This window comes from Mustela erminea, chromosome 7 (genome assembly GCF_009829155.1).
Source record: "Mustela erminea isolate mMusErm1 chromosome 7, mMusErm1.Pri, whole genome shotgun sequence".
Lineage (NCBI taxonomy): Eukaryota > Metazoa > Chordata > Mammalia > Carnivora > Mustelidae > Mustela > Mustela erminea.
The window spans coordinates 102603616-102620214 of record NC_045620.1 but is presented as its reverse complement, the minus strand read 5'-3'; the positions used below and the strand labels follow the sequence as shown (position 1 = coordinate 102620214).

Genomic DNA, 16599 nt, shown 5'->3' with positions numbered 1-16599 from the left:
TTCTGCTTGGAGTTTGGCCAATGGGAGGAGATCAGAAAGTGGGAGGAGAGAGAGGTTGGGGTATTTAGTCACCCGGCTCCCTCTCTGCCTTGCAATGGTTCCAGCAGCAGCTGCTTTCTTTACCAGTACAGCCAAGCTATTGGGTTGGGGATAGAGAAAGGAACTTCTCCCATGGCTATAGCTCTTACCAGTTGCAGGAACAATATGGTACACCTGGCCCCTAGGTCTAGAGGCAGTAATGTTTTCATACTATTGCTAGACTCTGGACATCTCACCATTCCTTGTTAGTTTCTTAAACTTTACCCTTACTTCTGTAGATTGTCTTGTTACTAAATTCCCTTTGGGTAAACTCTGAGCGTGCCTTCTGATTTCTGCTGGGACCTTGACTAATATATGCTCGGCCTCAGCCCCTTCTCAGCTGATGCTGTTCTGCAGTGATCTCTAGATAGATAATCCCAGGCTTCAAGCTTCAAAGCAGTAGTCAGAGGTTTACCTAACACATCTAGGCAGCCTTAAGAAACACGTAAAGACCCAGAAATTACCCAGGTGGAATTCTTTGCTATCCTCCTCATTACCTTTCTCCTATTCACTACGATTCTAGAATGAAATTTCTATTTGCTGCCCAGTCGAAATCCATACTAGTGCAGGTTCCATGGTTTGGTTTAGGTCAAGTGGAGAAAACACAGTGAGGTCTCCCCATCCCCATCACACCATCCCCAGTTAAAGACGTACTCACTTGCCGTTGTTAAATATGACGGTGCAGTTGGGCCAACAGTCATGGTTCACCAGGCCCAGGTTGGGGAAGATACCCACGCCCACCGCCTGCAGGCCCCTCTGGTCACTGAGTGTGAAGCCATTACAGCTAATCTACCCAGAGGAAAAGATGAAAGAGTCAGTTAACACACATAGATCAGGGACAGAACACCATCCTGGCTGTTGAGAGTTCAACAAAATAGAAGACTCGGTCGCATTCTGGAGATGCGTAGAGAGTCTCCTATTCTCTAGGTCAATCCAAAGGACCCTCGAGATAAGCACCCTGTGGGGAGTACCGTACTTGCTAAAATGCAAGGCCACCTTGGAAGTTTTGGGTAGTTGTATTCTATACAAAGGCCAAAAACAGAAATGTTGCTTCTGGGAAGTCTTCCCTTTTCCTGTATCTGGGTCTCACATGAGTCTTCTCTGGTCTCTATCTTGGTTTCTCTCTCTCTGCCCTGCTCTGCCTTAGTGTGTCTGTGTGTGTGTAGGGGTGGGGGTGTTGTATGGCCTAAGCCTCCACTACCTCTTAGACTCTTACAGCTACAAGAGGTCTGGCTTTGCTGCTCCAAGACAGCACTCCCCAAAAGTCCTTCCTCTCCTCTCCCCGATGTCCACAGCCCCCAGCTCCAGGCTGCCCATTACCCTGTCCACCATGTCTGGGAAAAGGAATGATCTCATTTTCAATGTGACCGCTGGACAACAAGGGGTAGTGATTGGGTCTTTGTTTTCAATACGAACAGGAGAAAAAGTAGAAAGTACAGATGGTAAATTTCTATCCAAATCTACCATTTGGAGATAACAAATAGTTTGTGCATGAGATGCCAGCTTCCGAGAAGGAGGGAATGACTTCCTAGTAGGGAAATCCAGAAAGAAAGAAAGAAAGAAAGAAAGAAAGAAAGAAAGAAAGAAAGAAAGAAAGAAAGAAAGAAAGGAAGGAAGGAAGGAAGGAAGGAAGGAAGGAAGGAAGGAAGGAAGGAAGGAAGGAAGAAAGAAAGAAAAAGAAAGGAAGGAAGGAAGGAAGGAAGGAAGGAAGGAAGAAAGGGAGGGAGGGAGGGAGGGAGGGAGGGAGGGAGGGAGGGAGGGAGGGAGAGAGAAAGAAAGAAAGAAAGAAAGAAAGAAAGAAAGAAAGAAAGGAAGGAAGGAAGGAAGGAAGGGGGTGAAAGTTCTTTACTTTGGGCCTCTGTCCCCTCCATTCCTTCTCTCGGCCTCCCCTCCCACTCTGCCCTGCAGGCTCTGAAGAGGTCTTAGCAGACCAATCCCAGCAGTCACCGCCACTGCCCACCCCCCGCCCCCAGCCCCTGCGATGTCACGAGGAACCGTACCACACCGAAGATGTGCGAAATGTACTGCATGCTGAACTGCTGGCTCTGGGGCGGCCAGTACTGCAAGAAGGTGTCCACGTCCACCCGCAGCTCCTTCTGCTCCTCCTCCCCAAAGTGCTCCACGTGGTTCTGCAGGCCATCCACAGCGACCAGGCAGCCCTCGGTGAGCCCGGTGCCCTCTCTCTCCACCCGCCACATGATGCGGGCCGCCAGCCTGTGGACAGGGGCAGAGTTAGGGATGTCCCGAGGCAGTCGTTTGTTCCAGATGCATTTACTGACTACCTACTGTGTGCCAGGCGGTGTTGAACTGTATAGACGGAATTTCTTTAATCATGGAGCTTTTCATAGAGGGGGAGACCCAAGTTACAAATGGAAACTAGTGCTAAGTGCTATGCAGAGAATAAAATAGGGTCATACGATAGAGAGTGGCTGGGGGAAGGGAAGCCACGGTGATCAGAAGAGGTGACGTGGAGGGGGAGCCCCGGAGCTGAAAATGGAATGAACAGAAGGAGCAGGCTCTGGGCAGAGGGAGAAGGAGCAGTGGGCACAAAGACCCTGAAGAAGGAACGAGCTTGGCATGATGGAGAAACAGCAAGAAGGTCAAAGTGGCTGGAGCCTAGGGAGTGAGGAGTACAGAGCAAATAAAGGTAGAGAAGTGGGCAGGAACCAGGGCTCGTGGGGTCTTTGAGACCATGAAAGGGGTCTGCGGACACTGAGCTATGGCAGCCTGGTGTCTACTGATAGTATGGCTCACTGAGATGGGCACTGGAGAAGGAGTCTAACAGCCTGGGTTCATGTCTGTTTCAAGTTACTGTATGACCTTGGGCAATTCATTTGAACCTCCCTGAACTTAGCCACAAGAGGGATAATACACATCCCCTGAAGTGGTATTTGGAAGACAAAGTAACATGTTGGATGTCCACATGTGTGTGAACTTAGAGTCTTAGTGCTTAGAGAGAGAAGTGGGAAGACAATCCAGGTGGGGAAACAGTGTAAGCAAAGGCTCGGGGGCAGCCAGAGGCTGGGCATATGCAGGAAGCAGGGAGGGACTGGTCTGGCTGGGACATAGGGTTCTGGAGGAGGAGTGGAGGCAAGGTGGGACAGGAGGGAGTTCTAGAGAGCACAGGGCATTGAGTGAGATAGGGGTGCACTTCACCCTGAGTACAGTGAAGTTCCCCCTTGTTAATTGACCACAAGATCAAGCCTATGACTGAGGGACATTTGGCAACTCTCAGCTACTCACTGAATGCATGCTGGCCAGGCACCTGCAGGTCTGGTGGCCTAAGGCAGATCCATCCCCTGAGGGACCCCCTTGGCAAAGAACAGACCTGCTTCTCCTCTTGTTTAGATCATAGAGTTATTTCTGCAAAGATGCCCTGCTGGGCATCCCAGGTGCTTGGAAACCAAGGTATCCCCACATGGAGCTCAGGACAGCACTGGAGAAAATAAGTTTCGGGCAGGGTGTCTGTTACCTCTGAATATTAGGGAAAGGGTCACAGAGCTCAGAGAGTACAGACAAATGGGAAAAAGATTTCGACTCAGTATCAGAAGATATTAACAACTGGGACTGTGCAGGTAAGTGAGTGAGCTCCCCATCACGGAAGGTAACATTTACTTTGGGCTTGAAAGACTAAGTAGGATAGTGAGGAACTATCTGCACTCCCACGTTTACTGCAGGATGATTCATAAGAGCCAAGATATGGAAACAACCTAGGTGATGATGAAAAGATGAAGACGATGCAGTAAACATATATAATGGAATATTATTCAGCCAAGAAAGAAGAAAATCCTGCCACTTAAGACAGCATGGATGGACCTTGAGGGCATTATGTTAAGTGAAACAAACCAGACACAGACAAAAACTGCATGGTATCTGCTATATATAGTATCTTAGAAAGAAAGAAAGAAAGAAAAAGAGAGAAAAGAAAGAAAGAAGGAAGGAAGGTAGGTAGGAAGGAAGGAAGGAGAAAAAAGAAAGAAAGAAAGAAGTTAAACTCACGGAAACAGAGAAAAGTGGTTGCCAGGCTCTGGGGCATGGAGGAAACAGGGAGAGGCTTAGTAAAAGCACAAACGTTCAGCTATAAGATGAATAAGGTCTGAGGATCTAATGTAAAACATGGTGACTATAGTTGATAACACTGTATTGTATCACTGAAATCTGCTAAGAGAGTAGAACATAAAAGTTCTTACTTGAAAAAAAAAAAAGGAAGGATATGTCAGGTGATAGATGTGTTAATTAACTAGATGGGGGTTGGCATCCTTTCACAATGTATACATATATCAAGTCACCATGATGTACAGCTTAAATATCTTACAAACTGATATGCCAATTATATCTCAGTAAAGCTTTTTAAAAAATTAAAATAAGTAAAATAAAATTGCAAAAGAGTACTTTGTTTGTTGGTTGGTTTTAAAGATTTTATTTCTTTATTTGACAGATAGATATAGAGAGAGAGAGCACAAGCAGGGGGAGCAGCAGGCAGAGGCAGAGGGAGAAGCAGGCTTCCCACCGAGCGGGGAGCCCGATGTGGGTCTCAATTCCAGGACCCTGGGATCGTGATCCGAGCCAAAGGCAGATGCATAATGAAGGAGCCACCCAGGCACCCCAAAAGGACAATTTTTTTAAAGAAGCAGGAGTTCAACAGATGAAACTAAGGGAGATGCGAAGGTTGACTGAGCCATTTCATTTTGTAGTTTCTTAAAAATTTCTAGGATATGATCATTCCAATCTGTACTTCAACTTCACACCCTACAAACCTGGTGAAAATGCTCCCAATTTCACCTTCCACTTCTCTGCTCTCCACTTCCCAGCACCAACCCGCAGCCCTACTTGGCAGTGTAGACCCTGAGATTTCTGGCCTTAGCTGCCGGGGTCATCAGCAACAGTTGCAAATGCCTTTCCCGTGTAATGAGGATAGAGGGCAGTTTGCACAAGCCCAGGGACTAGCGGGCTGTGGTGCTTAAAAAGCTCTGCATTTTTTCTTGGCGTGCCTCTCTCTTTCTTTCCCTTTGATCTTTTGCTTTGTTTCTTAAATTCTGCATATGAGTGAAATCAGAGGGTATTTGTCTTTCTCTGACTTATTTCACTTAGGATAATACTCTTTGAAAAAAATAGTCATTAGCTCTATGTCATTGCAAATGATTTCATTCTTTTCTATGGCTGTGTAATATTCCATTATATATATACATATATATATATAGCATTCCATTGTACATATATGTATATGTGTATATATATATATATATATATACACACAATATATGTATATATTGTATTCCAGTGTGTGTGTGTGTGTGTGTGTATCTACCGCATCTTCCTGGTCCGTTCATCAGCTGATGGACACATGGGCTGCTTCCATAATCTGATGATTGAGGATAAGCTGCTATATAACCATGAAGAACATACTGATGGCTATTGGCAGTGGGGAGGGGAATGGAGAAAAGTAGGTGATGGGGATTGAGAAGGGCACCTGTTGTGATGAGCACCGGGTGACGGGTGGAAATGTTGAATCATTACATTGTACACTTGAAACTCATACTATACTCTCTGCTAACTAACTGTAATTTAAATAAAAGCTTTTTTAAAAAAGCTCTTCATTTTTTAAAGGCAGCTGCTGCGATTGAGTTCTAGCTCATTTGGCTAAATCTTGAGATTTTTTTTTTTCAAGAGAAACCAGAAATCCCTAAAAAAAAAAAAATTAAAAAAAAAAAGAAAAATAGAAACCAGAAATCCTTATTTTTTTTTAATGTGGCCTTTCCCAATTTTTTAAACATTGGCAGGTCAATTAAAAAAGAATTAAATACCAGAGAGCCATTGAGAAAGGGTCTGCCACCAGCTCCAACCAGTGGTTGTGGACTGGAATGGCTGTTGCAGACATCCAGGTCTAGATGGGCTCCCAGATGCAGAAGTGCCCCTCTCCAGTCTCTTTGAGGTTCTATCCTGATTTGCACACAGCCTGGCTTCCTTGGGCCTGGGAATGCTTGTTACTAAGGCTTTTCCCCACCTGACATTTGGGAATCCTAAGTACCACCCCCAAGGCCCAGCTCTGACCTGATGTTCTCATTGGGCACCTTCCCATATCTCTTGATGGCCGAACACTCATTCTTGTGGTTCAGCCAAGCATCCTTCTGGCAGGTGCGGTCACAGTAGTGGGCAAACTTGCACTGTCCACAGCGATGGAGCTTCGCATCCTGCCTCTTGAAGCAGGTGTGGCACACGAAGTTAACCAGGCTGGAAATGGAGGGAGAAACAGGTGACTGGGGTGTCACAACAGAAAAGGAATGCACTAGACATTGGGCCCCCTGTGGGAGATACTATTACACCCTGCTTTATAAACCTTTCAATTTAACTCAGCGAGTGTAGATTTATGACCCCTATTTGGTTGGCACTGGGAATACATAAGCCGTCAGAGTGAGTGAACCTGCATAAGGAGGCTAGGATAGTGGACCCATGGGGTGTTCCTGGAACACACTTGAACAGACACTTGAGGAGCCCAGGAAGTCTTCCAGGCCAAGGGACTGGGTGGAAATTTCTCATGGTCCCCCTGCCAAAAGCCACAGGTCACTGGCACCACAAGGAGGGAGGGAACGCTCTGTGTGACATGAACTTCTCTTTCTTGAAATGCAGTGACCCTTTCCCTGAAGAATAAAACTCATATCTACAATATGAGGGAACATGAAACATGATACATTTTACACAAAATGGGGTCCGCACATCGTGATACATGTCAGTTCTGTGCGTTTTGCAAGAGTAACAATTACAAGGTCACTGATGTCACTGAGGTCATCCACTGTATTCTCCTGGCTCAGAGAGTGAGTGGCAGTGAAGGAAGTTCATGCCTGCCCACTCAGGAGGAGAGGGGGAGAGGCATAGGCAGATGAGTTTCCTTACCCCATGCTCCCAGCCCCCAGTGTTCCCAAGAGAGAGCTGTGTGTCTCCCAGGTGGGAGCTGTCTTTCAGGCAGAAAAAGGTATAGTTAGCATGAAGGAAACGTACTTCAAGACATAACCTAACACCCAGAGCGAGTGAAATCTGGTATGATGCGCAATATTTCAGTATCTCTGCAATGTGGGGAAAAGAAATCCTGGCCCCTGAAGTAGAGAAATGATGAAAAGAAGTTCAGCAGTATGCATAGAAGCACAGAGCTTCCCGGGGAAAATGGGTATGCAAACTCAGGCTGGAGTTATAGTCTAAAGAGGGATCTCAAAAGCATAGGAAAATAGGGGTTTTTAGAATCATACGTTCTAGAGCCTGAAAAAAAAAAAAACTTCAATAAAACATACAAGTACAGAAATCCCTTGTGTCCCTGACCGAGCCTTTTTGAAATTCCCATAGTAAAAAAGAGTGTACTGCTTCCAAGAAGAGTTAGTCCATTGTTAGCCAGTCCTAACTATGGCAGATTTCCTCTTCCTGATAGGCTCAAATTTCCTTCCCAAGAAACATACTCCTGTCATCTCATTGGGCTCTCTAGATCCTTGTCCCATGGAACAGATCTGGGCAGCTCAGTGCTTCCAGAATCTGAAGACCACTGGCGTGACTCCCCTTCACTTCCCCTTTCAACATTAAATATTTCCAGTCCCTTCAACAATCCCATTCTGGTCTCAGTGTGCCCACAGTGGGTCCCTGCAGCCAAAGGAAGGTGGACACAGCAGGGCAATCAAGCAAGATCCAGTGGCCAATGTCAGGGCAACAGCCAAAAGGCCAGGCCCCATGGTCCCAGGACAGCATCCAGAAATGGACAGACAGGTAGAGAGCCAAGCTGAGGGCACTGCATGGGCTATTACTCTAAGCTAGGTCCTGGGTTTCCTAAAGTACAGTTTTCAGTCTCTGGGTTGTCAACTCAACACACCACTGTGTCCCCAACTACTACGAGGTGCATTGCTAATAATTTGTTATTAACCATGAAGTACTCACAGGCATGGAAGGTTAGTGATTATTTCTAAGTTTAGAGCAGGTTCAAGGGTATCCCCATAATAATGTCTTCCTCCCTCCTCTGCGATCCCTTAAGCTTTCCCAGTGAGAGAGGAAGGGTAGAATTACACTGGCATATTTAGAATTGCAAAGAATCTGCACCCATCGTAGCTATGCCGCAGAGGGTATTCCCTGCTTGAGAAGGTCATCTACCACAAGTGCTCCAGCAGAACAGAACACACGGGCAGGGACCCTGATCATTTAATGGCATCAACAAAGCCCTAGAGATGGGAAGCTATAAATTTCTCACATCTGCCTCAAGTCAAGATAGCATTCTCTGGCAGGCATGTGAATGAAGTTCATCAGCAGAGACTGAACTGCTGAAGAACCCAAGTAATTTGGATCCCAATGAGGCTCCAAATTTTGTTTCCTGGTCACTCAAAGGTGGATGGTGAGTCACAGTGCTTTATCATTATGGTGCCCAGAACAGAGTACAGTATCACATTTCCTGGATCTGAACATTGTGATTCCGTTAACTCTTTCAGCAAAAAAAATTCACAGTTATTTAAGATCAAATGACAATTCTAGACACCAGAACCTCCCAAGTTTTCTTAAAGGTGCTGCCGGCGAGTCAAAGCTTCCCCCAATGTGTCTATACAATGCTGTGTTTTTTAAAATAGCTTTGAGGTATGACTGACATACCTATCCAAAATCTTTAACTTTATAGACTCAGACATATGCACATACCTGTGAAACCATCACCATGACCAAGACAGTGAACCTATCCAACACTCCCCAAAATTTCTTCATGACATTGAACTTTTTTAACCTGAAGTGGGGGCCTTCCCCTTTATCCCTAGCTGATAGTATTCCAAATGGTCCAGACCACTTTGAACTTTCATTCTGCTATCACTTCTATCGGTAGATGATACAGGGCTAAGAGCAAGTCTTAGGTTGGGAAGAGGAAGAAGGAGCAGACGCCCACTTCTGGGGTCTCAGGACCCAGAACAGAAATACAAACCCAAGGCAGGAAAGAAAGGGAAACAGTAAGAGAGGAAAGAGAAGCAAGCATGATCATGCTGGCTGTCACTTGTGACTTGTCACATGGAGTTCCATGCCTATCTGCTCTAGGGGTGCTATCAGGGAACAACCCCACATTGGGACTGCTCTAGCATTTTACACCCAGTTTTTAGATATTTTTAGACTACTCAAGTATAATATCCTTATATTTTTATTTATACAGATATATTCACATCCATAGACATATTTCATGTGGAAACTGAAATTTGCACCTACCAAATATTACGCTTTGCAGTTCCCGCACTATTTCACTGTTTCACATTTTAAACAGAACCACAAACTCCAGGTGGTCACCTAGAATAACAGAGAAGTTCTGCTGCTTCATCTTTGTGGGCTCCACTTATTTCTAATATATTTAAACTTCATGAAGACGTAGTAGCACAGGGGCTGGAGACATGAACCATGGCCAAGCAACGGAGAACCTTAAGAACTTGCTCTTGCAACAAACACGTGGTGGAAGGCATGGGTGTTAGGTGACGGCCAGATGACTGAAGAGTCCTCTGGCTTAACCTCTGGGCAAGATAATTTGTTATCTTGAGTAACAAGATCACTTGGGTAAGTGATTTTAAAACGTGCTAATTTGAAGTTTATGAAAAAACAATTGTTTTGGGGTGCCTGGGTGGCTCAGTGGGTTAAGGCCTCTGCCTTCAGCTCAGGTCATGATCCCAGGGTCCTGGGATCGAGTCCCACATCAGGCTCTCTGTTCGGCAGGGAGCCTGCTTCTCTGTTTCTCTCTGCCTGCCTCTCTGCCTACTTGTGATCTCCATCTGTCAAATAAATAAATAAAATCTTTAAAAAAAAAAAAACAATTATTTTGAACTGAGACCAAGGTAGACTCTCCACTCCCCACCAAAGAAGAGTATTGTATCCTTGACATTGTTTAGAATTACTGATGCACACTGACAATTAAAACCAAGTCTTTTAGTTAGGTTTTTAAATGTCAGTTTTGTTATTGTTTTTAAATTCTGTTTAGACAACACCCCCTTACGGTCTGCCCCAGGGATGTACCTCTGGCATTGCCCTCTCCTTGGTCCACGCTGCTTATAAAGCTCAAATTTTCTTAGCCTGGCTCGAAGGGAGGCAATACATCTGTCCTGGAACCTGCCTCCAGGATCCCATGAACTGACTTACTACACTTCTAATGGGGCCTAATTATAGAATAATCTACCTGCCATGAATGATGGCTATAAAATGTCCAAAAAAAATTCTAGTGGAAAGCCCCTTGTGCCTTCTAAGTCACTAACAACCACTCTGACCAGGAGAAGGCTAGAGACAGAGGTCCCGTGCTGCAGCATGAAGACTTCACTCCAGACCGGGTGTTAGAGTGTTAATTTGAAATGATTTTTTTTTTTTCTCATAGTGAACTCATAGTAGGTTCCAGATGTTAGCCACCAAATTATCCAAACTGTTTTCTACAGGCTCACACACTTGTTTTACAATCCATCCTACAAGTTTTCTAGGGCCTAGAGTCAAGTTTTATTTATTCATTTTTAAAAGATTTTATTTATTTATTTGACAGACAGAGATCTCAAGTAGGCAGAGAGAGAGAGGAGGAAGCAAGCTCCCTGCTGAGCAGAGAGCCCCATGTCGGGCTTGATCCCAGGACCCTGCGATCATGACCTGAGCCGAAGGCAGAGACTTTAACCTACTGAGCCACCCAGGCGCCCCTAAAGTCAAGTTTTAAATCCTGGTGAAAAGCATTGTGAGTTATCTCCTAATTTAAATCTCCTTGGGATGAAGCCGATGTTTCTCTCCAACACCTCACCTGCCAATAAGCTTAGCCCTAAGGCTGGAACTGGGAAGGAGGAGGGGGTGGGTATGAAGCAGAGCTGGGCTTCTCGAACATAGTGTGCATACACATCGCCAGAGACCTTGTTAAAATTCAGGTTCCAATTCAGTAGATCTGCAGTGGGGCCTGAGATTCTGCATTTCTAACAAGTTCCTGGGTGATGCTGAGCTGTAACTGAGTAACAGGAATGTAGAGATGGGAGAAAACCTGCTCCTTCCCGTAGGATATGCACGGAAGTGTCAGAAAGGCAGGAAAGAGAAGATTAATTTAAAAAAAAAAAAAAATCCTGTCCCTCTGGTCTCCATCTCCCTGACTGATGGCAGAATGGATATTATGGAAGGTCAGACCTGGAGTCAGTCAGAGCTGGGTTCAACTGATTCTAGTAGCTACCAGCTGTGTGACCTCAAGCAGGTACCTTAAACTCTCTGAGTCGTTGTGTCCTTATGTGAAAATGGGAATAACAACACCTAGATCTTGAAATCTTTTAGACAGATGAATATTACTTGTTAATGAAACATGCTTAACTATTTTAAGAAATTCAAGCAAGAAGAAAATTATAAAGAAGTTCCCAAATCCCACCACTCTCAGAGTGATTTTGAAGATGAAATGAAATGTAAAAGAGCCAGCTCAGTGAGCCTTGCACAAGATGAGGGCTCAGGAGCTGTCAGCCTGGTCCACCAGCCCATCTGCCATGTGGGGAGGTCAGGCCAGGTGATCTCAGAGCTCCTGTTCTCCTCCAGCATCTTCTGAGGCAGCCGCCAGCAAGGAAGACCTCCCAGCTAGAGGGGAACCCCTGTAGGAGGGGCAGGTAATTCTCTAACAGAAATACCTCCCTCCTACATACTTTCCCCAGTGAGAGAGAGAGAGTATCCAGAAGACAGGAAGTCCAAAACCGCTTTTTGGATTCCAAGAGAAAGATGCTTCCTCCACCCAGCCATAGCCAGGAGACCTTTGGGAAGTCCCATTTTTCTTCTGATGCCCTTTTTCCAGTGCTTCTAGAGAATAGTAACTCCCCTTTTCACAACACTCTGCAATTTTCAAATAGAAGTTGTAAGCAATTCTCCTCTGTTAGACCTTCACAGCAACCCTTTAGAATAGTGACCACAGTCTTTCCAGGGATATTATGCTTATAGGAGTTCAAGCTGCCTCCACTGCGCCCAGCACAGAGGACAAAGGAAGGTGCCAAAGCCCACCTTTGGGCTCTGCCTGCAGCCCTGAGCATGCTTTGCCCTGGCCAGCCGGTTCCACTCACTCCTTGCTCTGGAGTCTGTCCTGGGTTATATCATCTGTCAGAGTCAAGAGGCTGGACGTGCAGCTGCTACTCAGCTCCTTGTATGGAAACAACTAGTTACTGGACAGATAGATGCAAAGAGAAGGTGCCTGCAAGGTGGAAAAGGCTTCCAGAAACAGCCAGAAAGGACTGAACCAACTACTCCGGCTTTTTGGACTCCTAAAAACTGTCACCCTGCCAGGGGCTCTTCCCTCAAAAATGGAGAGCCAGTGCGATGGGGGCATGTCTTAAAGAATAATCCACCCCTAAAAAAATAAATAAATAAATAAATATTTAAAAAAAAGAATACTCCTCCCCTCAAGTACCCAGAGGATTTTACAATATTTTCAATTCCTTCTTTCCTTCCTTCTTTGTTCTTTCCACTCTACCTTCCTTTCAGAAGCCTTTATGGGCATCTACTGTGTGTTGTGCCTTGAGCTTGGTAACAGAGGGCCTTAAAGATAAACAAGACACAAGGGTGCCTGGATGGCTAAGTGGTTAAGTGTCTGCCTTCAGCTCAGATCATGATTCCAGGGTCCCGCACTGGGCTCCCTACTTGGCGGGAAGCCTGTTTCTCCCTCTCCCACCCCACCCCCCGACTTGTGTTCCCTCTCTCACTGTGTCTCTCTCTGTCAAATAAATAAAGAAAATCTTAAATAAATAAATAAATAAATAAACAAGACAAACCTTGCCTTTGAGCAGTCCCCAGACTGAGCTGAGGCATAAACACATGTAGGGCATGCCTAAGGCATGCCATCCAGGAGTGCAGGCAACTTGCTGCAGGGTTCAAGGGAGAGAGACCGAACTCACACTGAGGTGGGGGAGGCGAGGAATCTGGGAAGTCGGTCATCTGTGAGGGAACCCACTAAACATGGGCTGAGTATGTACTCAGAGAATGTCAAGTTCTTCCATGGAGAGGCACTGGCTTGAGTCAAGGCATCCACATGGGGGACACAGGCATGTGGAGGAGACAGGAGTAGCTATCTGACAAGATCATGGGCTATACCACACTGGGAAATGACCACTAATTTGCTGGGTCAATGCTGGAACAATGTCCAGACACAAGGAGAGCTGGAATGTTACCCTCAGTAGTACGTCCTTATTCTGCAGGCAAAGGGGAGCCGCTGAAGACTTTTGCAGAGTGGAGACACACACCTGGGGCTGGGAGATTCATTTTTCATTTCCTGATGCCATCTACTTAATGTTGTTTTTATTTTTATTTTTTTAAGATTTTATTTATTTATTTGACAGACAGAGATCACAAGTAGGCAGAGAGGCAGGCAGAGAGAGGAGGGAAGCAGGCTCCCTCCTGAGCAGAGAGCCTGATGCAGGACCTGATCCCAGGACCCTGAGATCATGACCTGAGCCAAAGGCAGCGCCTTAACCCACTGAGCCACCCAGGCGCCCCTTAATGTTGTTTTTAAATGGCCCATGTCAGCCCATGGGGCATCGCTGGATTAATGTCTGTACTCTACATAGCATAAGAAGTTAGGTGATACTACTTCCTTAGGTCAGATATAGGTATTGCCTATTTTTTTTTTTTAACATCTCTTCCTTAGTTAAGTAGCAATTCTCAGCATTTTCTCTGCCACAACTCACATGATGAAGTTCACACACCCCACTTGGACATGTCTGCATTTCCCACACTGGGGCTGTGATCGCGCCCCACTTCCCATGCTCAAAACACATCTTCAGATGCACATGACTGAAGATGACATTGCTGTGGGGACAACCTGGATCTAATTATAACGAAAAAGCAATTATTCTCAAACTTCCACATCTAAGGGTTATTTCATGAAATTTAGCAATACAGCTTATAACAGGTCATGTGACATTTCACTGTGTCTTGTCTCTGCAACTAAAAATGCCAAACTAAAGACATATTTCTTTCTTTTTTTTTTTTTTTAAGATTTTATTTATTTATTTGACAGAGAGAGAGAGATCACAAGTAGGCAGAGAGGCAGGCGGGTGGGGGGGAGAGAAGGCTCCCTGCTGAGCAGAGAGCCAGTGCGATGGCTCAATCCCAGGACACTGAGACTATGCATGACCTGAGCCGGAGGCAGAGGCTTTAACCCACTGAACCACCCAGACGCCCCTGAAGACTATTTGTAAGGGTGCCTGGCTGACTCCGTCAGTAGAGCACGTGACTCTTGATCTCAGGGCTGTGAGTATAAGCCCCATGTTGGGTGTAGAACTTACTTAAAAATAAAACAAAATAAAGACATATTTCTAAATCTGCTATGGTTATCCTCAACACCGAGTGTAAATGTTTAACCACTGTAAATTGAATAACAAACAATGATTCATTTATTTTCTGAACATTGAGTGTAAATGTTTAACACTGTAAGTTGAATAGCAAACAATGATTCATTCATTTTCTGAACTAATTGTTCAGGAATTTCCCTAATACCTTTATTAAATGATTTCCATTTATAGCACCAGTTGTCCTCACTACCCACCCTACCAGCTGTTATCAGATTTAAGGCCACAGTGTGTTGGTGTTTAAGCCACGTTAATCCCAGTGTTCCCACAGGCCTACATAGTATTACAGTAGCTAAAAGCCCAGCTGTCTCCAGTGGACCTGAAGCTCCTAACTGCTCTAATTTTCAAAAAAGCCTGACTGACATTAATTTCTTTTAAAGTACTCTACTTTTTCTTATGTTCTTAACTTTGTTTTTTTCCTATACAGGAATGCATGATCTCCTGGGCACTTTCAACTCTTGCAACAGAATAAGGATCCAGTTCAGTTTCTATTTATAGAAATTTTTTTGGTAAAAATCCACTATCCTTGGGGCGCCTGGGTGGCTCAGTGGGTTAAGCCTCTGACATCAGCTCCAGTCATGATCACAGGGTCCTAGGATGAGCCCCATTTCAGGCTCTCTGCTCAACAGGGACCCTGCTTCCCCAGCTTTCTCTGCCTACTTGTGATTTCTCTCTGTGTGTCAAATAAATAAATAAAATCTTTTAAAAGAATGCACTATCCTTGATCCTTCTTTTTTCTTTTTTAAAGGATTTTATTTATTTACTCGACAGACAGAGATCACAAGTAGGCAGAGAAGCAGGCAGAGAGAGAGGGGGAAACAGGCTCCCCGCTGAGCAGAGAGCCGATGTGGGGCTGGATCCCAGGTGCCCCTATCTTTGATCCTTCTTAACATCTTCTGTGATGAGTTGGATTAATATGCAATTCATCTTATTGGTTGTGATAGGCTGAATGATAGCCCTCCAAAATCCCCAAAGGCACCCCTAAAATTCCCAAAAGCCACCCCCCCCAAGCCTGTGAATATTTTATACTACATGGCAGAAGGGATTTTGCAGATGTAATTAAGATTAAGGACTTTGAGAAGGGGACACAATCCTGAAGTATCCTGGTGGGTCCAATGTAATTACAAGGTTCCTTTTAAGAAGGAGGCAGGAGGTCAGAGGGGGAAAAAGACGCTATGCTGCTAGCTTTGAAGATAGAGACCAGGAATACAGGCAGCCTGAAGAAACTATAAAAGTCTAGGAAACATAGCCTTATGGACCCATTTTAGATCTCTGACCTTCAAAAGTGTAAGATAATAAATTAGTGTTTTGAGGGTGCTTGGGTGGCTCAGTAGGTTAAAGCCTCTGCCCTCTGCTCAGGTCATGATCCCAGGGTCCTGGGATCGAACCCCACATCAGGCTCTCTGCTCCACAGGGAATCTGCTTCCTCCTCTCTCTCTCTCTCTCTCTCTCTCTCTCTCTCTGCCTGCCTCTCTGCCTACTTGTGATCTCTGTCAAATAAATAAATAAATAATCTTTTAAAAAATTTGTTTTTAAGCCACTAAAATTTGTGGTAATTTGTTATAGAAATGGTAGGAAGGGAATACATTGGTTCATTATTACAGGCACTTTTCTTCCTGGGTAATCACATGTATATTCCTGTTTTTTACCTATTAGTTTCTGGATCTAATTAGTTTCTGGATCTAACCCTTCTCAGGTCCCAGAACCAGACTGATTGTTTTGAAACTGATGGACGGGTACCATTTCTTGCATTAAAATTAAATATTATTAACAGGACTGACAAGAAAAGAAGAAATTAAGTAGGCAATGCTGGATCCCACTTTTCAACACAGTGAAAAGTGATGGCTGGACAAGATCCCAGGAATCTCAGTCTGTGTATGATTTGTCTGTGTATGACGTGGGCATGGCCTGTCACGTCACTAAGCTGTTTCCCAATCTGTAAAAGAGGACTGAATATACTCAATGGATCTCAACCTTCTTCTGGGTTGAAAGTGATTTCAAAAGTGATGCAAGCTATAGACTTTCTCTCCGGAAGTAGAAAGCATGGATGCACATCCACATAAACTTTAATCCTCTAAGTATAGGTCTCTCCCTAGCTAAGGATCCATGAACCCAAAAGCTAGATGCACTCTAAATTCATGATGTCTAAGATTGTTAAAAAAGGAATCATTACACAGTATTTTTGGCTCCTAGAACTGCTTGTGAGCAC

At 44.8% G+C, this 16599-nt stretch overlaps 1 protein-coding gene across 3 annotated transcripts in view; it reads right to left on the bottom strand.

The window, feature by feature from the left end:
* SMYD1 (SET and MYND domain containing 1) overlaps positions 1-16599 on the bottom strand; it is a 50628-nt gene that overhangs the window by 18889 nt on the left and 15140 nt on the right. For all 3 annotated transcript variants that reach the window (XM_032352705.1, XM_032352706.1, XM_032352708.1), the window contains exons 2-4: positions 6130-6309; positions 2079-2292; positions 737-867 (exon numbers count right to left, since the gene is read on the bottom strand). In XM_032352705.1, the coding sequence (XP_032208596.1) occupies positions 737-867; positions 2079-2292; positions 6130-6309 (525 nt within the window). The remainder of the gene's footprint in view (positions 1-736; positions 868-2078; positions 2293-6129; positions 6310-16599) is intronic.